At 38.2% G+C, this 23,094-nt stretch overlaps 1 protein-coding gene across 1 annotated transcript; it reads left to right on the forward strand.

Moving 5' to 3' along the window:
- The first annotated feature begins 3,057 nt into the window (after positions 1-3,057).
- Positions 3,058-8,362, forward strand: LOC115727070 (telomere repeat-binding protein 3). The gene is given in 11 exon segments (XM_048283752.1): positions 3,058-3,491; positions 4,579-4,687; positions 4,769-5,321; positions 5,324-5,539; positions 5,633-5,842; positions 5,946-6,008; positions 6,100-6,179; positions 6,477-6,718; positions 6,854-7,171; positions 7,313-7,376; positions 7,844-8,362. Coding segments are annotated over 10 exon segments (2,034 nt in total). The 5' UTR covers positions 3,058-3,491; positions 4,579-4,606; the 3' UTR covers positions 8,051-8,362.
- Positions 8,363-23,094: the final 14,732 nt, after the last annotated feature.

The following is a 23,094-nucleotide window of genomic DNA, read 5'->3' on the forward strand; positions in this document are numbered from 1 at the left end:
ATATCATTTTAGTCGGAAGCTGATTTTTAATTTAATTTTTATGTAGATTAATTTTAAAAGAATAAAGTGAAAAAAAAAAATACAGCACACTAAACAATGCATCAAAGTATAGCTATGACTCACCGGATGGACCCAACTTATTTGTACCAACGAGCTCAAGGCACAACGGATATATGATTCTTTTTTATTTTGTCGAGCAAATTTATGAATTAATCATCAAAAAAAATTTTAAAAAAATAATCTTTTTTATTTTGTCAAGAAAATTTATGAATTAATCGTCAAATAGAATTTAAAGATTAACGTAGAGAATTTTGTAAAATAATCTTATGTTCGTGCATTTGTACTTTTGTTGTGCAAATCACCATCACACCCTTTCTCGTCTTGATATTTTCTCGAAAACACTTCATGGAGGTTGTTAAATTTTATCAATCCCAAATGATGAGATTTCATTGGTATCTTAAAAAAACAATTTCTTATTTTATGAATGTCGTGATTTGATTACATTTCATCTTTCAAAGTTTCATATTAGAGAATATAGACACGATTCTATTTTGGAAATTCTTTGTAGAGGGATTTTTTTTTTTTTTGTGTCATCGATCATCCTATTATGCATATATGTATACAGGACAACTAATAAAAAATAGTTTGATGGTGACACGCACAACAAATGTGAAAGTATATAAACAAGTGATTGCGTAAAAAATGTGTATTAAAAATTCTACTTGTCAAATCTTAATTCACAAATTCGTTACACAACGTCGAAAAGAATTAGGTTTTTTGAAAGTTTTTCTTTTCGATAAAACAAATGTCTCTTTAATTAAAATATAACAATAAACTGAAAACAAGGTATCTTTAATATACATGGGACACCCACAAGAAAAAAGAACAAAAACATGGCAAATCTTAATTATGGCAGTTAGATGCCACATAGAAATAGAAGAGCTAAAAAAATGAAGAAAAGTAAGTTTGTGCTAACACTTTAAATTGCAATTGAATGATTGAAGCTAATTATGTCTTTTTGGTGAAAATTGGATGGATTTAGCCATATAAGAGATGGAAATAGCGTTGCCCTTTCTTTATGTCTTGAATTTTTTTTTTTTTTGCACACTTAGAGCTACCGATAATCTTCATGGATCCGAGTGACAAACGGATCATATAGGTCTATGCTTATAGGAATTATATATTTTTCAAGGTCGAGATGAAATTACAAAGATCGAGCAAGCTTGTGTGGGGATGGTGGAGGATGTGAAAGTAGATAATGAAAACTGTGTTAATGAACTTTACCATCAGGTGAGAATCTAAGCGTAAATGCAGATATAAATGCTTTCAAGGGCTTGCGTAAGAAATGGCAACGGACGAAGTTCATTAACTGCATAGCAAGGCCATAAAATGAGATAAAGTTTCATTTACAAATTACATTACTCATGTACTTGTTATCTTGACTTACCAATTTAATGTCAGCTTGATCGTGTCGATCCACTTTGGTTGACTCACTTCCTGAATAATTTTGCGTTTGGGTGAGTTAAATTGCAAAATCAACTAGAACACCAAAATTTTATATAAATTAAACTTTGATGATGGTCTCGAGAACCTTTTTAACTTTTGTTCCCATCAATAAGGGTCGAAATTTGTGACCATTGTCCAAAAAGCATTAAACCTGTTATACGGCAGCCAATTTAATCTTAAGTCTATTAATTGTGCCAATTTAGTCATAAACCTTTTGACGATTTATTAATATAATCCTAATTTTCCAACGATTTGCCAATGTCGTCATTGCTTTTGATTTTGACTTAAAATCATCGACACGACGGTCTAATCAACACCGATTGTCCTATGTTGCATAGCCGGAGCTAATGTAAATAATTTTTACCATTTTCTTGATTATTATTTTTTTTTTGCAAAGGCTGCCCTCACTTGATCCCGCGAGAGTCACCCTTACTAGCATAACGGCTATCGGCAAAGGAAAATAGGAAAAAAAAAAAAAAGAGAAAGGAAAGAGACAATGAAAAGAAATGAAAAATTACAAAAAAAAAAAATAATTACAAATGTTATCCACTTCTTGCGTGCTATATAGGACAATTAACAATTTCTTACCAAAATTGACCAAAATGACTACATTGGCAAATCATTAAAATGTTTAGGATTAAATTGACTCAATTAAAAAATTTAGGGCTTCATTGACGGCCGTATTACATGTTTAAGACTCCTTGCGAAATTTTCCCGGCCGAATTCTGTTCTCATTACAAAAGTCGGGAAAAACACGTTTGTTCTTTCCTTTTAGATTCTCACTTCAGAAGTCAAGATGGACAAATTATCTTTTTCGATAAAATTTCATATTTTCAAACAAGAAATTTTAAACATTTTCTCTGTATTATCTCCATAAATGACTTCGCGCTTCAATTCAAAAAGCATCGGAAGATGCAATTCCCTCATTGATTTGCACAATTGTTCTACACGTCGAGCCCAAAAAAAAGAAAAAATTGATAGCTGCTATTTTGTGCCATCCTTTGTATTATTATTATTATTATTATTATTATTATTTGTGTGTTGCGAGTGTGGAATTTTCCCAAAAATGGCACGAAATTAATTACCCCACGCATCGTCGGAACAAAATTACGTTGCAACATGTCGAGAAAACAGGGTTGCTTGTTAACTCCGTGTACTGCAATTGTCTCAGTCTGATGACGTCATTTTCTAAATTTATTACCTCCCCGGTCCTAAAAAGAAAGACCGCCTCAAATAAATTAAAAAGAGAAAAAAAAAGAAGGGAAAAGGGTAGAGAGGAGAGAGAAAAAAAAAATGGAAACGTGACAAAAAAGAGCCTCCACCAATCGGACAGCTCTCCACGTGGCACGAAGCCAATCCGGTCTAGGAATTTAAGGAGGGGTTTCACGGTTGGGAACTGGTCCAAGAGAGGTTTATGGTTGGGCGGGGCCACCCGCTGCTGCCCGTGGCGGGATGAGCTTTTACCGGCTCGTCCGGTTTTGTGGTCAATACGCAGTTTGTGATATATATATGGTGGTGGGTTTTAGCACTGTTTTTGGGTGGTTTTTGTCATACAAAAAGAGAGGATAGATAGGGAGAGAAGAGAGAGAGAGAGAGAGAGGAGAGAGAGAGAGAGAGGGGGGGTTTTGTCTTTGTCCATTCCAATATTTAACATAAACCCAGGAGAGAAGAATTTGATTTCGCCCAGGAAAATGAGAGATCTTAGCCATTAGAGAGAGAGAGAGAGAGAGAGAGAGAGAGATTGATTTTGCAGATGGTTCGTTCTGATCTGGGTTTCTTCGATTCCGCTTAGATCTCTTCCGGCAAGGCGACGTCTTTCGGTGCGGGATTGTCCGAAGTTGGGAATAGATTCTCCGGAAACTCTGTTTCTTGCTCAATTGCCAGAAGGAAAACCGTTCGTTTCTTTCTTTTTTGAAAATTTGGCAACCTCGATCGCACCAACCCCACGATCGGACAGCTTCGGAAAGCCGCGATCGCAGCACAAGGTAGAGTTTTTTAAAGTTCTTGACGTCGTGATCTTCTCGTCTTTGATCTTGTTGTTGGAATTGATCGTGGTAATTGTCTTTTTTTTGTTCTTGTTTTTGATTTTGTTTTTTTTTTCATTTTTTTTTTTTTGCGAAATACTGATGGGAATTTCCGTCGAGTTTGCAAATGTCTTTTCGGGGGTTTTGAGGACATGGTTTTGGGAAACTGCGTGTGTTTGCGAAAACCGGTTTTGGATCGAGATCTGATTGGCGAAGCTCAATTCCATCCGGGTTTCTGTTTGTCTTTGTTTTACGTCGAAAGCTACTATTTTTGATTCGACGGAGCTTTGCAACAGCCGAAAGCTCGAGTTCTGTTGGTCGTGAAGATTCTCTCTCGCGTATGATGTAACCGGCGAATCGACACTTTTTTTGTTCTTTTTTCTTGATTGTTATGATTTGCATGGTCTGATTCGACAATTACCGAACATAGCTTTGATCGTGCTTGTTGCTGTAGAAATCGGTTCTCGTCTGCAGAATCCGAGATCCGAGTAGGTGCATAATTCTACAATATATGATGACGGACCATTTGGGTTGTTGAATTTTCTGCTGTTGAATTGTTGTGGGAGATCTGATTGGGATTCAAGATCTGAAACTTCACATGACTCATGCAATTCGATTGGGATGATCAGCACATTTTGGTGCGCTGACATTTCTGTGAATTTTGAACTGGTCTTTATTTTCTGTGTATCATAGAAATAAATGAGAGCTTTGACTTTATTTTGGGTCAGGATCAATTATGGGTTTTTTTGTCCTTTTGCTGATTTCTGATTCTTATGAATGGTTCCTTGGGTGGTCTTGTTGATTAGACGATTGTCCACTACTTTAGGCAAGTGACTCTAAAGAATTTTGATGGCCATTAGCCAGTGGATGTCGCAAATGCCGTCTCTATATTCTTTTGGATTTGATGACATATCGGAAGTATGGTTGTATTTCAATGATCCGTTACGATGTTATTTGATGTTGACCTCAAATGTCGTCCTACTGCACTTTCTTTTTACTTGGTAGTTCGCTGCGTTTACTGATATGTAGCTCTTTCATGACCTTTTAGTGTTTTGGCGGCAATGCGTACGTGAGCTATGGTTATGAAGAAGAGTCTGGATAATAGAACAATTGGCTTTCAAGTCCCCATCGTTCCTCGAGCTCCTAGATCAGCCAGAGTGTGTACCTCATTCAATTTTTAAATGTTTTGAGTTTTTACTTACCAGAATGTTTAATGATTGATTTGGTTTTTCTTATAGCAGAGGGGTCGGCACCAAAAGCGGGCAGATGATAATTATATCTGTGCAATTGAACTGCTTGCTTCTTTAGCTGGCAAGTTGTTGCAGCAGAGTGAAAGTTCTTCAGCTTCAAACAATGCATCCGAAGAAAACGATCAGCTTGCCATCTGTAAGGATGTCATTAAGCAGGAAAGGCAAGATGTGGATAAACCACTGAAAGCCGAGTGCATTGAGCAAGCAAGTTGTGAAGAGAGTAACTTTGTGTCTGAACATGCTTTAGAAAACAATGAGCAGCATGATGCCTTGTTAGACTCCACTTCAACATTTTCCGGTTCTGCTAAATCAAAGAAGGATAGTAATTCGAAGCCTGCACTTTGCAAGAATGAGATCAGGTATGGGATGTCCGGGAATTTAGTGGGGACAACTCCTGGTTTTGGGCCCTCTTTTGGTCTTAATGTGCAAAAGCCTGGAACTGGAGATGTCAATTTGGCTGATCGGTTGAAGGATTCAGATGAAAATTGTAGCAAGTATCCTGCAATGACTAACATAGGCAACCAAGTCCAGAAGGCAATTTGTGGCCTCATCCTGTTGCCTCTTTTCCCAGGCATAGGAGCAACATTAACATAGGCAGTAGAGATGGTGACGAAAACTTCCGTAGGTTTAATAAATGTAGCAATAAATTTAAAGCTTTTAGGCATCAACGAATTGGAGACCGCAGAATAAGGAAGCTGCTGACATCCAAATACTGGAGGGCAGCTCCAAAGTTGAAGGATTGTGAAACTTCAAAAGCTGGTGAGCTCTTATCCACTATGTTTCTTCCTAGAATTCTGGAGATCCTTCTATGTACAAGGTCAAGTGGTGATTTTCTTGGTTGTTATGTTTCAGATGGTGAGATGAAGCCTTTTACTCACAAGAGGAGAACTTTTTACAAGCGTGAAAGGCATAACAGTGACTACCTTTATAAGAGGAGGAAGTTACTCAACAGAAGCTCAATTGTCACTTTTGATGGAGTCTTCAGTGGTGAAAGCAATTCTAGTTCACCTCAGAAGAACATGAATATTGGCAGAAATGGTTCAACTGCAATGATGCCTGGAGGTCCGCTCTTACATTTAAATCTACAACAATTTACAACCATCAGTTCTTCGATGTAAACACCTCATTTCTCTATAATCTCACTGATTTTATCTGTTTCTGGCAGAAAGTGGACGACCCTCATCAGTCTTTGGTAGCCAAGCATCCAGTCATTCGAAGGATTCTCATGGTAATTGGATGTCTAACAAATGTGCTCTTCATAGATCCATTTAATCTTGCCATTTATGAAGCACTAATACATTTGATGTCCCTTCTTACAGTCCAATTTAGCATCAAGTCCTTCAGAGTTCCTGAGCTTTTCATAGATGTCCCTGAAACTGCAACTGTAGGTTCACTGAAGGTATGAACTGTGACATTCCCCAATTCTTCCATAGAAGTAAAGAAGGTTCTACTTGTGGAGATGCTTCATCATGGATGTAGAAAAAGAAAAAGAGAGTGCTTAAAACCATGCTACAATGAACTTCTGTCTATTTCAACTGGTGGGAGTTCAATATTTGTGTCATTTCCATTTGTGACATTTTCTTGTCGATTTTCATGCTTTTGGTTCTGCATCATGAATACTTTCTCGAGCAAGTAGGTTTAATTTTTTGAAGTGAAATGTATCTGCCTTAAAATGGCATTATCCGTCTTTCAACAGAGGACTGTGGTGGAAGCAGTGAGTGCTATTCTTGGCAGTGGATTGCGTGTCGGGATACTGCTCCGTGGAAAGAAAATTCGAGATGATAACAGGACATTGTTGCAGACAGGCATATCTTGTAAAGAGAGTCTCGATAATCTTGGTTTCACATTGGAGCCCAGCCTTCAGAAAGTTAATCCTGTCATTGCTTCTGAAGATGTTCCCCTGACAGTACCATATGACATGCCTGAACTCCTAACCAGGTGCTTCAGAGTTGCTTTTAAAGTTTTTCAAATTAATAAACATATTGTTGGAGTTGCTTCTAAATTGCAAATACAGACTAGAAAGTTGGACTTGCTCTGCCATACATTCTAATTCCTTGCGGTCATTTTCTGCAGTTCTCCGGAAATTTATGCATCCGATCCAGGGGTTTCTGATGTTCCATCTGACCCACCTCCACTAACAAATAGCGGCAATGATGTAGATACTAACCCTGAATCCATTTCACTGCATTCTGACGTTTCATCTGACAAAAAGATGTCAGATTCTAGAGCTCTGGTTCCAGTTCCTGCTATGCCCCTGGAGCCACTAGCTGTTGTCCCAGTGAGCCAGAAAAACAAGCGTTCTGAACTTTCACAGCGTCGCATCAGGAGACCTTTCTCTGTGTCTGAGGTGGAAGCATTGGTTCAGGCAGTTGAGGAGCTTGGAACTGGCAGGTGCAACGCGCTCTCTATGTAAATGTGTTGCTGTCTGTTCCTAGTAACATAGGATCTCTTGATTTTGTTTAAGTGGACATGTCTTTTGGACGTGAGTCTAGTTGTTTATAGATAGGGTTCTGACTATGCTTGGTTCTTCAGGTGGCGTGACGTTAAATTACGTGCCTTCGAGAATGCAGACCACCGGACGTATGTGGACTTGAAGGTATATTTCTTCACACTCACTAATTGTACCTGGAAAGCAATGTGTAAGTAGTTAACAGATGATGAGACCGTGATGTATACACGGATTGTCTTGAGAATCTTTTGTGCACCACGGTTGATGATCAATGCACATTTATCCATGGGACTCAAACTTTGGTTACTACATCATTTTGCATCTTCTTGCTCATTCATTTGTACTTCTGACCTCTGCATGGTTCTTGCAATGTTAGTTTAACCACATTCATTTCAGCCCCTGAAATTTTATTCTGTTGACGCCACACTCTTTTTCAAACCTTTTGGCGGTATTTGGTGTGAGATCCATCTTCGAGTCTGTAATCTCTTTTCTGTTAGCAGTTTTGTCTTCGACACCATCAGCAGTTCTCTCTTCTTATCCATTTGCAATCTGCATCAAAATATGAAGTTCTCTATGTTTCAACCATTCTGATGTTCTCCGCGGACTGCGTGCAGGATAAATGGAAGACATTGGTCCACACTGCGAGCATCGCTCCCCAACAGAGAAGGGGAGAGCCCGTGCCCCAGGAGCTCCTGGACCGCGTCATGTCTGCCCACGCTTACTGGTCTCAGCATCAAGCTAAGCAACAGGGGAAGCACCAACCCACGACTCTGAAGATAGCCCATGAGCAGGCCGACAGGATGGCGATTGAGGGGATGTGAGCTCGCTGCGCAGGTTGTACAAAAAAGGTCACGAATCGTCTGACAGGATGGCATTAATTCCCGAAGTTGTACAGATCATTCATGTGTAATTCTCACTCACATGATTCTTTGCCAGGTCCCGCTCAAGGGAGCTCGGCAGCTGTAAATTTTTTTCATCAAATAAACACTTTGTTAACAGTAAGTTAAGTTGCCGCATTTCTTGGATTCAGTTTATGGAATTTTTGTAAAGTTTCACATTGACTCGAGATACAGTTAATGTAATTCCATCCTTTCATGTACTGTAAATTTGTGATTCAATTCATTTATTCGACATTCATCATCTTCCTGGTGGTAAATGGTCACCACCATCGTTGTCTTGTGACATCTTTTCAACTTTTTGTGTCCTTTTGATAGCAGCAAGGTTGCTTTTGCTTCTCAAGACCAGGAACTCTCTCTCTCTCTCTCTCTCTCTCTCTCTCTCTCTCTCAATCTTAACAGGTTGAGTTTCATGATGACTTTAGGCTCCTTCCTTTCTGAAACTCCAAACTTTAGCGTCGCAAGCAACATCTCAAACAGCTCACGCAACACCAGCAACAACCCCACTATTGCAAGTAACAAAACTTCCACCCCCTCTCTCTCTAACACCGAAGAAGAACAGGGACCTTCCCAACACGTTACGTCATGTGAGGGATGAACCTTTAGAATTCCAATTTTGGGTATCTTTGAATTGAAAAGAAGAAAGGGTTATTCCTTTTGGGTCGTCATTCAATGGTGGCTGCATCGGTATCTTCGTAGTGATTTCGTGCTGGGTTTCGTCTCGCCTACACAGAAGTTAACGCGTTCGTTTTGGTTACGCAAGTAGAAGACTCCCAAGGCATGTGCACCTTCACATGGTCCGTGAGATTCACCTCATTTAATAATCTCAGCCACAATCATCCCAGTCTGGCATCCTTTCTCTTTCCTTTTTTTTTTTTAACATCACGAAAAATCCCAAACTGATACACTAATAACAAATTTACCCAAAATTATTTTTTTATCACAAAAAATCCTCCAAACTGATATATCTATGACAAATTTATCCCTAAATTATTTTTTTAATCACAAAAAATCCCAAAATCAGTACACTTGTGATAAATTTACCCCAAATTAGTATATTTGCCAATTTGGTACATTAGTGAAAAATTTCCCGTTAGTTTTTTATTACATTTTACTATCAAATTGTTGAGTTGGATGATACGTAGTAGTTGACAAGTGTACCAATTTGAGGTTTTTACACTCTGTTTGTCGCATATGCATCGATTTGAGATTTTTTATGGTATTAACGATATAATGGGAACTAACGAAGGGTACATTTGTCACATATGTGTCGGTTTGTGATTTTTGGAGGTAATAAATTTTAGTTTGAGGTAAAGTTATCACAAGTGTATTAGTTTGGGTATTTGGTAGTCAAAAAATAGTTTGGGGTAAATTTGTTATGGGTGTACTAGTTTGAATTTTTTTGTGGTAAAAAATAGTTTGGGATAAATTTTGTCATGAGTGTACCATTTTGGAGTTTTCCATTGTATTAACCTTTTTTTGTGTGGAAAAAAACCATCAATAACCCTAAATTATGTCCACTATGACCCTAATTTTTTTTTCGTGACATCAAAAACCTCAAACTTATATCCGTATGACACATTTATCCTATACTTTTTGTTGTGACACTAAAAATCCCAAATTTACATTTGTGTGATACAACCAAAAACTTCAAATTTGTAAGTACGTGATAGATTTAGCCCAAATTTTGATGCAAATGTATCACATGGATACAAATTTAGGGTTTTTGATGTCATAATAAAAAATTTAGGGTAAGGTGTCACATTAGTATAAGTTTGGGATAAATGTATTACATGAGTATAAAATTAGAAAATTTGGTGTCACGGGATAAATGGGTCATTTTGCAATTTTCATTGTGGAAAGTACTGTTGGTTGGGTGTCCTTGAAGTTCTCGTCTATTGCCAGAATGACTCCTTTTGTTTGAAGAACCCAAGATTTTATCTCGATTTCGTGTGGTATCTTTACTTTAACCACTATAAATTATGTCCGTGATCTGTGTTTTTATTGCGGCATGAAGTTCGAATCTTCTCGCCAATTATTTCTAACCCCAACAAATGAAACCACTACTGCGATTATTTTGTGGATTGTTTTGTTGCTGAAACTGTAGTTTTCAATGTGTAATTGTTACTTCTTGTTTGGTAAGCTCTGAGAAAGCCAGTCCAAATTTCGTGACGTTAGTTTCTATAATGTGTGTTTGTTTGAGTGAAATGATTTTTGAAAAATTAGTTTTTTGAACTTTCACCCGTTTGATCGTCAAAAATGATTTATTCAAAGGAAAATACTTCCCGATCAATGAAAAATTCATGCACAAAATTAGAAAAGTGAATTCCTAAGTCTAAATAGGTGAAAACATTTTTTGAAATTGTTCATCTCGATTTTTATGTTAATTTTTGATAAATTATATTATATTGTATTATATTATATTTTCATCTAATTTATTTCTATTTTCTTTTCATTCTTTTTCTTTTTTCTTATCCATTCACTTGGTCATCGGGCTTCTAGCTCGCCAGATTTGGCGAGCTTGAGATTGCCCATGGCTGCAATCGGCTGGTCACGGTGGAGGAAGAAAGAAAAAGGTTTTAATTTTTTTGCTTGATAAAGTGATTAGATGAAAGTCATTTTTTAAATGAGATCCAAACATCAGAAAATATTTTTGATCACATATCACTAAATAAAGGAAAACTAATCATTTTCTTAAAAATGATTTTCTGTAAAGTATTTTCCTTTATCATGAAGTTTTTCCCCAAATAAATGCATTGTTAGTATAATTATAGTAGATTAGTACACAATGTGTATGAGAGACGCTTGCTTCTTAATGCTTCATCAGGTTTGGGGAAAATGAATGACTTGGAAAATAGTTTACAAAACATATTTGTTTGTATCGCTTGAACTAATTAGTCAATAAAATTATTTTTATTATTAATAGCAATTTATGTGTAAATAGTTTTGTGGACAATAAAAATATTTTTCCCTCATTCATCTTCGTAAATGATTCAAGTGATCACTTTTTAAAAAATAATTTCTAAATCAACCATTTTTCGCGAAACAAACTCAACCTTAGTCGTAAATTACTTGCATATATAGGTATATTAAATAGGAATTGTCTTCATATGATTCTTAATCAGATAAAAAAAAATATAAAGAGAAATTGTAAGGAATTCACCTTACTAGTTAAAATGGAGTTCGCTAGAGAATAAATTCCAAGAAGGTAGAGTAAATTTAATATGATAAAAGGAATATGATAAAGTTGCTCAAAATTAAATGAGCGTCCAACCTCCAATAAAAAAAAAAATTTCCTTGTTTTCCTTAAAACGTCAATTTGTGTCAGAGTTTGGATTTAGATTTGAATTTGGACTCAATCGAGGAGTAAAGTAAGTCCACCTTGTTTGTTTATTTATTTATTTATGATTCTTAAACCAATATCTTCAGCGGTCAACTCAATATTTTCCAATCGTTTTCTTCCCTTCAATTGGATTGGGAGCAAACGCTTACGAAAAGATTGCTTAGACTTAAGAAAGAGTCCCTTGGATTTTCTTAAGGTTTGTTTATTCCTTATCTCAAAAATTGTACTTCAACCTATTCCAAAATAATTTCAAATTTAAAATACAGGATTTGAGATGGCTTTGTTTTTAGATAGTAGAATTATGATAACTAGAATATATGTCATTTTCGTGTTTCTTGTAAAAGTGACACACTAATACTTGATTCGATCTATTTTCTTATCTCCCTAAAATTTGTCCGCTTGTAACAATAGGGACACAACTTTTGCTATTCTAATCGACTAGGTTTATTGTGGCAATTCTTTTGAATAAAAAAAATGCAAAGACCTCTTGATTCCTTATTTAAATTGTTTCGAACTCAATTCGCATATTTTAAAATAACCATTACTTGAATATTTTTCCATCAACCTCTTTTGCGTTTTTTTTAACCGACTCTACCACTTTCCGCCAAAAGAAAAAGGAAACAAGAAATAAGAGAAGAAATAAAACAATAAACAAATACTTATGTTTACTTCAAATCAAATTCGATTCAGTGTGAAGTATTTCATTAACCTCTTGATTCCTTATTTAAACTGTTGCGAACACAATTCGCATACTTTAAAACAACCATTGCTTGAACATTTTGTTTGCTCACGTTTTTTTTTTTTTAAACCGACTCTTCTCCTTTCCACCAAAAGAAAAAGAAAAATAAAAAAATAAAAGAAGAAGAAGAAGTAAAACAATAAAAAAATATTTAGGTTTACTTCAAATCAAATTCCATTCAATATGAAGTATTTCATTAACCTCTTGATTCCTTATTTCAACTATTTCGAACACAATTCGCATAATTTAAACTAACCATTACTTTTGACCCAAAAAAAAAAAAATATAACAATTGTTAGAATTATTAGAAGCCATGATGCCAAGAGAAAGAAGGAATGGCGAGGAAGAAAAAGAAAGAGCAATGAGTAAAAATCTTTTATCGTCGTGTTTTTCCATTGATACAAACTCCTGTATTTATAGGATTTTACAAGGTGAACAATATCTACAATCAAGGAATCACAAATGGAAACTAAATATCTAATTTGATGATTGATGCAAAGGAGGAAAGTCTAGTTTCTAATTTGGAGGAGCTTGATTGTTGCTGATTGATATCTAATTTAGTGAAGCTTGATTGTTGTTGATTTGATTCTATGTTGGAGCTTGATTTTGTTAACATCCCCCTACAAGTTGACGGGGTAGAATGGACTGTCAACTTGGACCGTAGCATTCCGAAACTTGGCCGATGAGAGTCCTTCGTGAAGAAGTCAACTAGTCGATCAATGGGCGAGATATCATGAAGCGAGAATTGACGGCATGCTAAGCGCTCCCGTATGAAGTGAAAATCAATCTCCACATGCTTTGTGCGGGTGTGGAAAACTGGATTTGTAGTGAGATAGATGGCCGAGAGATTGTCACACCATATGGTGGGTGGATGTGGAGGTAGTGCCTTAAGGTCATGAAGAAGAAACTATATCCAAATGAGCTTAGCTGTGGTGTCTACTAGGCTTTTGTATTATGCTTCTGTGCTAGAGCGAGCAACTATTTGTTGTTTGAAAGAACTACAGGAAATAAGGTTGGAACCAAAAAAGATGTAGAAGCCAACAACATAACGTCGGTCGTCTCGAACACCAACATAGCTAGCATCGGAGAATGCATGGAGAGCTGTGGATGACGTGCGAGTGAGGTGTAGTATGCGCTATGGAGTGTTAGCAAGATAGCGCATCATTTGCTTGACGGCTTGCCAATGCATGGTGGTGGGAGCATGAAAGAACTAACAAGTGGTGTTCATAGAGTAAGTTATATCATGATATGCGAGCGTGAGGTACGAAAAAGCTCCACCAATGCTGTGATAAAGTGCGGGATCGGACATAGGATCACCGAATTGAGTAGATAACTGTTCATCGATGGTGCAAGGAGTAGGTGTAGCTTTAGCTTCGATCATCTTGGATCGCCACAGGATTTCTTGAGTAAACTTAGCTTGATTGAGTAGAACGCCTGTGGAGGTATGTTGTACTTCCATTCCTAGAAAATAGCGAAGGGTCTAAGGTCCTTCATGGCAAATTCACCTTGGAGTGAGTTGAGTAAGGCTTGTAGAGGAGCTTGAGGTGACCATGTTAGGATGATATCGTCTACATATACAAGCGGAAAAATGCTGTAATGGGAAATATGCATAATGAAGAGAGAGGAGTCTACAGTGGATAGGTAGAACCCAATTTTGAGGAGGTATGAACTGAGCTGCTAGTAACACATGCATGATGCCTGCTTCAAACCATAGAGAGAGCGTTAAAGACGGTAGAGATGATTCGGACTATTGGGATCAACAAATTCCGTGGCTACGTCATGTAAACTTCTTCAGATAGATAGCCGTGAAGGAAAGCATTAGAGACATGTGGTTGACAAATGGACCACCCTCTGGAGTAAGCTAAAACAAGGATTGTGCAAATGGTGACTAATTTGGCTAGTAGGCTGAATGTCTTCGTATAGTCAATTCTCGGTTGTTGGTGATAGCCTTTAGCAACTATTTGAGTCTTGTACCTTTCAAGAGAGCCATCGGATATGAGCTTGACTTTGAAAATCCATTTGTAGCCGATGGGGCGGACATGAGAAGGTGCCGGTACAAGTTCCCAAGTTCCATTTTTTATTAAAGCGTCATATTCTACCGCAAATGGCTGCTTGCCAATTTGGATTTCGGATGCCTGCGTGAAGCAAGTAGGCTCGATGGGAGTATGTGCTTGCAGTCAAAACAAAAGTTTGATTTTTTGTGGGCATTCGCTAGTGAATTGTGCCATCTCTCAACCGAATGACTTGGGATGTGCTAGAACCGAGGTGGAAGTGGCTGAAGTAGAGGAGTTGGAAGTGTCAAGCTCCGGAGCCGTGGAGGGAAATGTGGATGTATTTGGTCAGAGAGACGTTGTGGACTCAAAGTTAGGATCTACTACTGCAGACGTGGAGGGCCGTTCGGAATTGTCCATCAAAGGTAGATGCAATACCACATTTGTAGGTGGAGGAGCATAGCATGGTGGTGAAGAAAGTGGATCTCCAAATGGAAAGGTGTGCTTATCGAAAATCACATCAACGCAATTTAGATTTTGCCCCGTTCGCGGGTAGTAAAATCGATAGCCTCTGTACCCTGGAGGATAGCCAAGAAAGATGCAACGTTGAGATCTAGGGGCAAGATTGTGAGTAGCATAAGGACGCAAATATGGGAAAATCGTATACCCGAAAACTCTAAGGTGGGAAATCTCTGGTGGCATTTTGAATCGTATTTGTTAGGGTGTAAGATTGTTGAGGAGAGGAGTCGGAATCTTGTTGATCGGATATATTGCCGTTTCAAAAGCATACTCCCAATACCGGTAGGGAAATGAGGCGTGAGACATAAGCGCGAGGCTTGACTTAATAATGTGGCGATGTTTGCATTCTGTTGTAACATTCTAAAATGAGGCATAGGGACAAGATACTAGCTGATGTATATCATGTTAGAGGAGATGGTTGCGCACTTCGGTAGAGCGGCAAAATTCTGGTGCGCCATCACACTAAATTGTCCGAAGTTGATGCTACAATTGAGTTTCTACAAATTTGTGGAAAGCCTTGAAAATGTTTGCAAATTGGTCACGAGTGGTAAAAGGATAATAGCAAGTGAATTGAAAATGATCATGGACAAAACAGTCATAATATTTATATCCCGAAATAGAAGTGATAGGGGACGGACCCCAAACATCAAAGCGAACCAGCTCAAGAGAAAATTTAGCTCTAGATGGGAAGGTGGTGGAGTTTACTCTTGCTAAGAGCACATACCATATAATGTGAGGGAGACGACTTGTAAAATTTAGCCGGGTGTGGATTGGAGAAGACGTGCTACTCTATTTGATGATGTAGAGACTTGTCAGAGGTGGAGATCCGATAAAGACCACTCTCAAGATGACCTCGGAGGAATACCTGACCAGAATGAGCACATAGAGTAATAAATGAGATAGGGTAAAATAAGAAAATGCAATTGTTATAGCGAAAAAATTTAGAAATTGACGACAGATTTTTCGTAATATTAGGAACAACCAAGACATCGAAGAGATGGAATTGAGGACCTATGGCCTCGGAATCTGGATGCCAAGACTAGATACCTATAACGGAAGGTAGGAGGGGTATAATAGGCCATGGGTTGAGCAACTCTAGTTGGAGTTGAATAATTTGCTTGAGGTGGCGGTGATGTCACAAACTAGGGATTAAAGTGTAATGACCCCAGGACCTTTGCCCCGTTATTCTACCTCTTATCTAATTTATTTATTATTTTCTACCAACCTTTATTCTTTATTTACGAAAACGTTAGTAGCCAACCTAATTTAATAGACATAGCAACTTTTAAGATATTTATAAATATGCTTAGTTTTTTACATTTGCTTCAAGTATATTTTACAATACATACTAACCTCCCTTATTATGTATAATCTAAATTTAGAAAGTTACCCTCGACAATGGTTACTTTGCCCCTCCGTACTTTTCCTAAACTTTTTAAGACCTCTTCCTTATCCTGACTTGAGTATTCTCCCAAGGTGTTACTCCACCTTGGAAAGCCGACGGTCCATCGAAATTGCGTGAGAGGACCCATAAGCATTCTTCCACCTACGTTTTCGACACCGGTTTCTACATTCACGACTTCCTGCTGGGAACATTCCATATGAGTCGGCAATCCAAGAGCGGGGTACAAGGCAAATCCATCTTAGTTTCCTGAAAAATGAAGGGATGAGCAAGTAGCCCAATAAATGAAATCACTAGGTCTAAAACAGGATTATCCGTCCCATTCCCGATGTGGAGGTGTAAATGCTATTAAACAAAGCTACCATGCAATCCGCTATAAAATAAATGTCATGTATTTCACACATCAAGTATGCACGTGTAATGATTCCTTCATGTTACTCATGGATCATATTGCTCATAAGGGCCGTGAGCTCGTCGGCTCATTCTCGTAATCTTGTAATATCATAGTCTTTACCCAGGAACGCTTTCTCGTAAGCTCTCACATCGCTAAGGAAAGACGACGTCTCATTTGCATTGTTACCTTCATAGGAAACGTCTCGTAATCTCATAATAAAGCCAACTCTGGGCCCCCGTCGACGATCTTGTCATTCCCGTATAAATGCCTATTATGGCTTCCGTTGCTCCTTGAGTGACAATGAGTGAGCAATGATTTCATATTTTCATATGCACACACATTCTTTTGTATACACATGCACATTTATCATCTTTTCTTGTTATAAAAATACAGGTTTGGAAACCAAATGACAAAGGATCGCTCGAGCCTTCTCCGGCCTGATAGAATCAGCCTGGTAGGACTAGGATCGATCCGAGTAGCGGCGGGTGGCCTTGGAGATTCCCGTTCGGTCGTTGTTCAATGTCCGTCTCCTTTTCAATGCTCAATGAATGTGATTTGTGATGCAACACACATATCCGCACAATCAATGCAACACAATATCAAGTATTAAATAGACATTACTATCTTAGAACTAGTAATACCATTTACCTGGTAGCCGAATTACGGTGTCCTACATTAAGCAACAAGGAAACAAGATGAGAAGTGGCGTGACGGTGGCGACAGCACGAGGTGGTAGTGGCGTGAGGCGGCGATGGAAGTCGGCGTGGGGGAGAGGGAAAGTCGGTAGGGGCGTGAAGGAAGAGAAAGAAAGAGGGAAAGTGATTGGTCTTCGTGTTGCCCAATTGAGGGACCATATCCCATCTATAGGGGTAAAGGTCAAGGTCTTAGTCAACATGTTACTATTATTAGTCAAGATGTTATTTTCATGATTTATTATCATAGGACAGTTAACTTAATATAATTGGTCCACCTTGAAGCCTATCTTTCTTAGGTTTTTTGATTAGCTACTTATCGATATTCTATTGGTCCACTTGTATGGTGGATATGCATCCTTTATCTTTTGCATTAAATTTGATAATGACTTGATGCTTATCCCTTACCATTAATGCTTGAAAGTAACATTGACTTTATCCTAGCATTAATTACTTGAAAGCGACATCGATCTTATTCTATCGTTAATTACTTGAAAGCGACGTTGATCTTATCCTATCATTAATTACTTGAAAACGACATTATTCTTATCCTTATCATTTAATGATTGAAAATGACATCATTCCTATCTTTTAGAAAAACTTAATTGACTTACGATTCACTCCTCTATTCTATTTGATTTATAAATATCAATTTAAGAACTATTTCTTCATTTTATATTTTCTAATATAATTTTTCAAAAAACTTCCTAAATAAGTTAAGTAATAGCTTCCTTAAGAAATTTCGAAATAACTTTCTCAAAAAAGTTACGAAATAGCCTATTATAAAAGTTCCTTAAAGAACATGTCAAGAAGATTTATTTTATTCTTTAATTATTCCTAATGTGAGGATAATTCGGGATGTCACATAAAGTGTTCCATATAATTGTTGGCCGGATGGTCTTGGCGGCGACATATCCGAAAGAATGGCCTAGTTGTTGCGCCACTTGTCACCTCTATCGGACGATCGATAGTTGGGAGAACCCGTTGGTCTTGATAGGAGTGGGTTTGTGTTGGATGGTCCTGCGTTTGATGGATTAAAATTTTGAAAGTCTCTTTTAGCTTGTTGAGGTGTAAATCGTATGCAGTGAGACACAAAAGCAATAAGTGGAGGAGCATTGGAAGTCATTTTGCTCAACTCTAGTCTTCTTTCACGTTGAAGCAGCAATCCATGAAGAGCGTCGCGTGAAAGTACCCCCGATTGAGAGACAACAGAGATCGCCATATTTAATCCGAAAAATTTTGGGCCAAAAGCAAGGAAGATGTGCGTGTGGTAATTGTTGGCCGAGAGAGATTCTCCAATAGTTGCCAATTGATATGCGATGTTTGCTGCCACTTGAAGGAACTATGTGATTGTGCCGTTTCCTTTAGTGATGAATTGAAAATGAAGCCTCAAAGTCGATGGCCGAGCTGTTGATTGTGTTGCATAGGATTCGAAGAGGTATTCTAGATTGTTGCTATAGAGGTGTGGTTCGTCAATTGTGGGACAACAGGGGAGGTGGATGAATTGAGGATCCCACCCATCGCAATCGAGTCGCGGATTCCCTATGCCATGTATTTTCGATTAGGAACTCTGGTGACTCTTGCCCCCCATTGATGGTCTCGTAATGCCTGTATAAATGTCAATTCTAGCATCCGTCCCTCCTTAGGTGACAATGAATGGGCAATGATTTCGTATTTTCATATGCACGTACAATCTTTTGCATACCCATGCACATTTATCGTCTTTTCTTGTTATAAAAATATAGGTTTGGAAACCAAATGACAAAGGATCGTTGGAGCCTTCTCCGGCCCGATAGAATCAGCCTGGTAGGACCGGGGCTGATCCGAGTAGCGGCGGTTGGCCTTGGCGATTCCCGTTCGGTCGTTGTTCAATGTCCGTCTCCTTTTCAATGCTCAATGAATGTGATTTTTGATGCAACACACATATCCGCACAATCAATGCAACACAATATCAAGTATTAAACAGACATTACTATCTTAGAACTAGTAATCCCATTTACCTGGTAGCCGAATTACGGTGTCCTACATTAAGCAACAAGGAAACAAGATGAGAAGTGGCGTGACGGTGGCGACGGCACGAGGTGGTAGTGGCGACGGCACGAGGTGGTAGTGGCGGGAGGAGGCGATGGAAGTCGGCAAGGGGGAGAGGGAAAGTCGGTAGGGGCGTGAAGGAAGAGAAAGAAAGAGGGAAAGTGATTAGTCTTCGTGTTGTCCAATTGAGGGACCATATCCCATCTATAGGCGTAAAGGTCGGGGTCTTAGTCAACATGTTACTATTATTAGTCAAGATGTTATTTTCATGATTTATTATCATAGGACGGTTAACTTAATATCATTGGTCCACCTTGAAGCCTATATTTCTTAGGTTTTTTGATTAGCAACTTATCGATATTCTATTGGTCCACTTGTATGGTGGGTATGCATCCTTTATCTTTTGCATTAAATTTGATAATGACTTGATGCTTATCCCTTACCATTAACGCTTGAAAGTAACATTGACTTTATCCTAGCATTAATTACTTGAAAACGACATCGATCTTATTCTATCATTAATTACTTGAAAGCGGCGTTGATCTTATCCTATCATTAATTACTTGAAAACGACATTATTCTTATCCTTATCATTTAATGATTGAAAATGACATCATTCCTATCTTTTAGAAAAACTTAATTGACTTACGATTCACTCCCCTATTCTATTTGATTTATAAATATCAATTTAAGAACTATTTCTTCATTTTATATTTTCTAATATAATTTTTCAAAAAACCGCCTAAATAAGTTAAGTAATAGCTTCCTTAAGAAATTTTGAAATAACTTTCTCAAAAAAGTTACGAAATAGCCTATTATAAAAGTTCCTTAAAGAACACGTCAAGAAGATTTATTTTATTCTTTAATTATTCATAATGTGAGGATAATTCGGGATGTCACATAAAGTGTTCCCTATAATTGTTGGCCGGATGGTCTTGGCGTTGGCATATCGCGACGAATGGCCTAGTTGTTGCGCCACTTGCCACCTCTACCGGACGATCGATAGTTGGGAGAACTTGCTGGTGTTGACAGGAGTGGGTTTGAGTTGGATGGCTCTGCGTTTGATGGATTAAAATTTTGAAAGTCTCTTTTAGCTTGTTGAGGTGTAAATCGTGTATGGTGAGACACAAAAGCAGCAAGTGGAGAAGCATTGGAAGTCATTTTTCTCAACTCTAGTCTTCCTTCACGTTGAAGCAGCAATCAATGAAGAGTGTCGCGTGAAAGTACCCCGATTGAGAGACAACGAGAGATCGCCATGTTTAATCGGAAAAATTGTGGACCAAAAGCAAGGAAGATGTGCGTGTGGTAGTTGTTGGGTGAGAGAGGTTCTCCAATAGTGGCCACTTGATATGCGATGTTTGCTGCCTCTTGAAGGAACTATGTGATTGTGCCGCTTCCTTTAGTGATGAATTGAAAATGAAGCCTCAAAGTCGATGCCCGAGTTCTTGATTGTCTTGCATAGGATTCGAAGAGGTATTCTAGATCGTTGCTATAGAGGTGTGGCTCGCCAATTGTGGGACAACAGGGGAGGTGGATGAATTGAGGATCCCACCCATCGCAATCGAGTCGCAGATTCGCTATGCCTTGTATTTTGGATTAGGAACTTTGGTGACTCTGACCCCCCATTGATGGTCTCGTAATCCCCGTATAAATGCCAATTCTAGCTTCCGTTCGTCCTTAGGTGACAATGAGTGGGCTATGATTTCATATTTTCATATGCACACACATTCTTTTGCATACGCATGCACATTCATCATCTTTTCTTGTTATAAAAATATAGGTTTGGAAACCAAATGACAAAGGATCGTTGGAGCCTTCTCCGGCCCGATAGAATCAGCCTGGTAGGACCGGGATCGATCCGAGTAGCGGCGGTTGGCCTTGGCGACTCCCGTTCGGTCGTTGTTCAATGTCCGTCTCCTTTTCAATGCTTAATGAATGTGATTTGTGATGCAACACACATATCCGCACAATCAATGCAACACAATATCAAGTATAAAACAGACATTACTATCTTAGAACTAGTAATTCCATTTACCTAGTACCCGAATTATGGTGTCCTACATTAAGAAACAAGGAAACAAAATGAGAAGTGGCGTGACGGTGGCGACGGCACGAGGTGGTAGTGGCGTGAGGAGGCGATGGAAGTCGGCGTGGGGGAGAGGGAAAGTCGGTAGGGGCGTGAAGGAAGAGAAAGAAAGAGGGAAAGTGATTGGTCTTCGTGTTGTCCAATTGAGGGACCATATCCCATCTATAGGCGTAAAGGTCGGGGTCTTAGTCAACATGTTACTATTATTAGTCAAGATGTTATTTTTATCATTTATTATCATAGGATAGTTAACTTAATATAATTGGTCCACCTTAAAGCCTGTCTTTCTTAGGTTTCTTAATTAGCTACTTATCGATATTCTATTGGTCCACTTGTATAGTGGATATGCATCCTTTATCTTTTGCATTAAATTTGATAATGACTTGATGCTTATCCCTTACCATTAATGCTTGAAAGTAACATTGACTTTATCCTAGCATTAATTACTTGAAAACGACTTCGATCTTATTCTATGATTAATTACTTGAAAGCGACGTTGATCTTATCCTATCATTAATTACTTGAAAATGACATCATTCTTATCCTTATCATTTAATGATTGAAAATGACATCATTCCTATCCTTTAGAAAAACTTAAATGACTTACGATTGACTCCCCTATTCTTTTTGATTTATAAATATCAATTTAAGAACTATTTCTTCATTTTATATTTTCTAATATAATTTTTCAAAAAACTTCCTAAATAAGTTAAGTAATAGCTTCCTTAAGAAATATCCAAATAACTTTCTCAAAAAAGTTACATAATAGCATATTATAAAGATTCCTTAAAGAATATGTCAAGAAGATTCATTTTATTCTTTAATTATTCCTATTGTGAGGATAATTCCGGTTGTCACATAAAGTGTTCCCTATAATTGTTTGCCGGATGGTCTTGACGGCGGCATATACGATAGAATGGCCTAGTTGTTGCGCCACTTGCCACATGTACCGGACGATCGATAGTTAGGAGAACTTGCTGGTGTTGACAGGAGTGGGTTTGTGTTGGATGGTCCTGCGTTTGATGGATTAAAATTTTGAAAGTCGCTTTTCGCTTGTTGAGGTGTAAATCGTGTGCGGTGAGACACGAAAGCAGCAAGTAGAGGAGCATTGGAAGTCATTTTGCTCAATTCTAGTCCTTCTTCACGTTGAAGCAGCAATCCATGAAGAGCGTCGCGTGAAAGTACCCCTCATCGAGAGACAATAGAGATCGCCATGTTTAATTCGAAAAATTCTGGGCCAAAAGCAAGGAAGATGTGCGTGTGGTAATTGTTGGGTGAGAGAGGTTCTCCAATAGTGGCCAATTGATATGCGATGTTTGCTGCCTCTCGAAGGAACTATGTGATTGTGCCGCTTCCTTTAGTGATGAATTGAAAATGAAGCCTCAAAGTCGATGCCCGAGCTGTTGATTGTTGTGCATAGGATTCGAAGAGGTATTCTAGATTGTTGCTATAGAGGTGTGCTTCGTCAATTGTGGGACAACAGGGGAGGTGGATGAATTGAGGATCCCACCCATCGCAATCGAGTCGCGGATTCGCTATGCCTTGTATTTTGGATTAGGAACTCTGGTGACTCTTGCCCCCCATTGATGGTCTCGTAATTCCTGTATAAATGCAAATTCTAGCTTCCGTCCCTACTTAGGTGACAATGAATGGGCAATGATTTCGTATTTTCATATGCACGCACAATCTTTTACATACACATGCACATTTATCATCTTTTCTTGTTATAAAAATACATGTTTGGAAACTAAATGACAAAGGATCGCTCGAGC

This window comes from Rhodamnia argentea, chromosome 8, assembly GCF_020921035.1.
Source record: "Rhodamnia argentea isolate NSW1041297 chromosome 8, ASM2092103v1, whole genome shotgun sequence".
NCBI classification, from domain to species: Eukaryota; Viridiplantae; Streptophyta; class Magnoliopsida; order Myrtales; family Myrtaceae; genus Rhodamnia; species Rhodamnia argentea.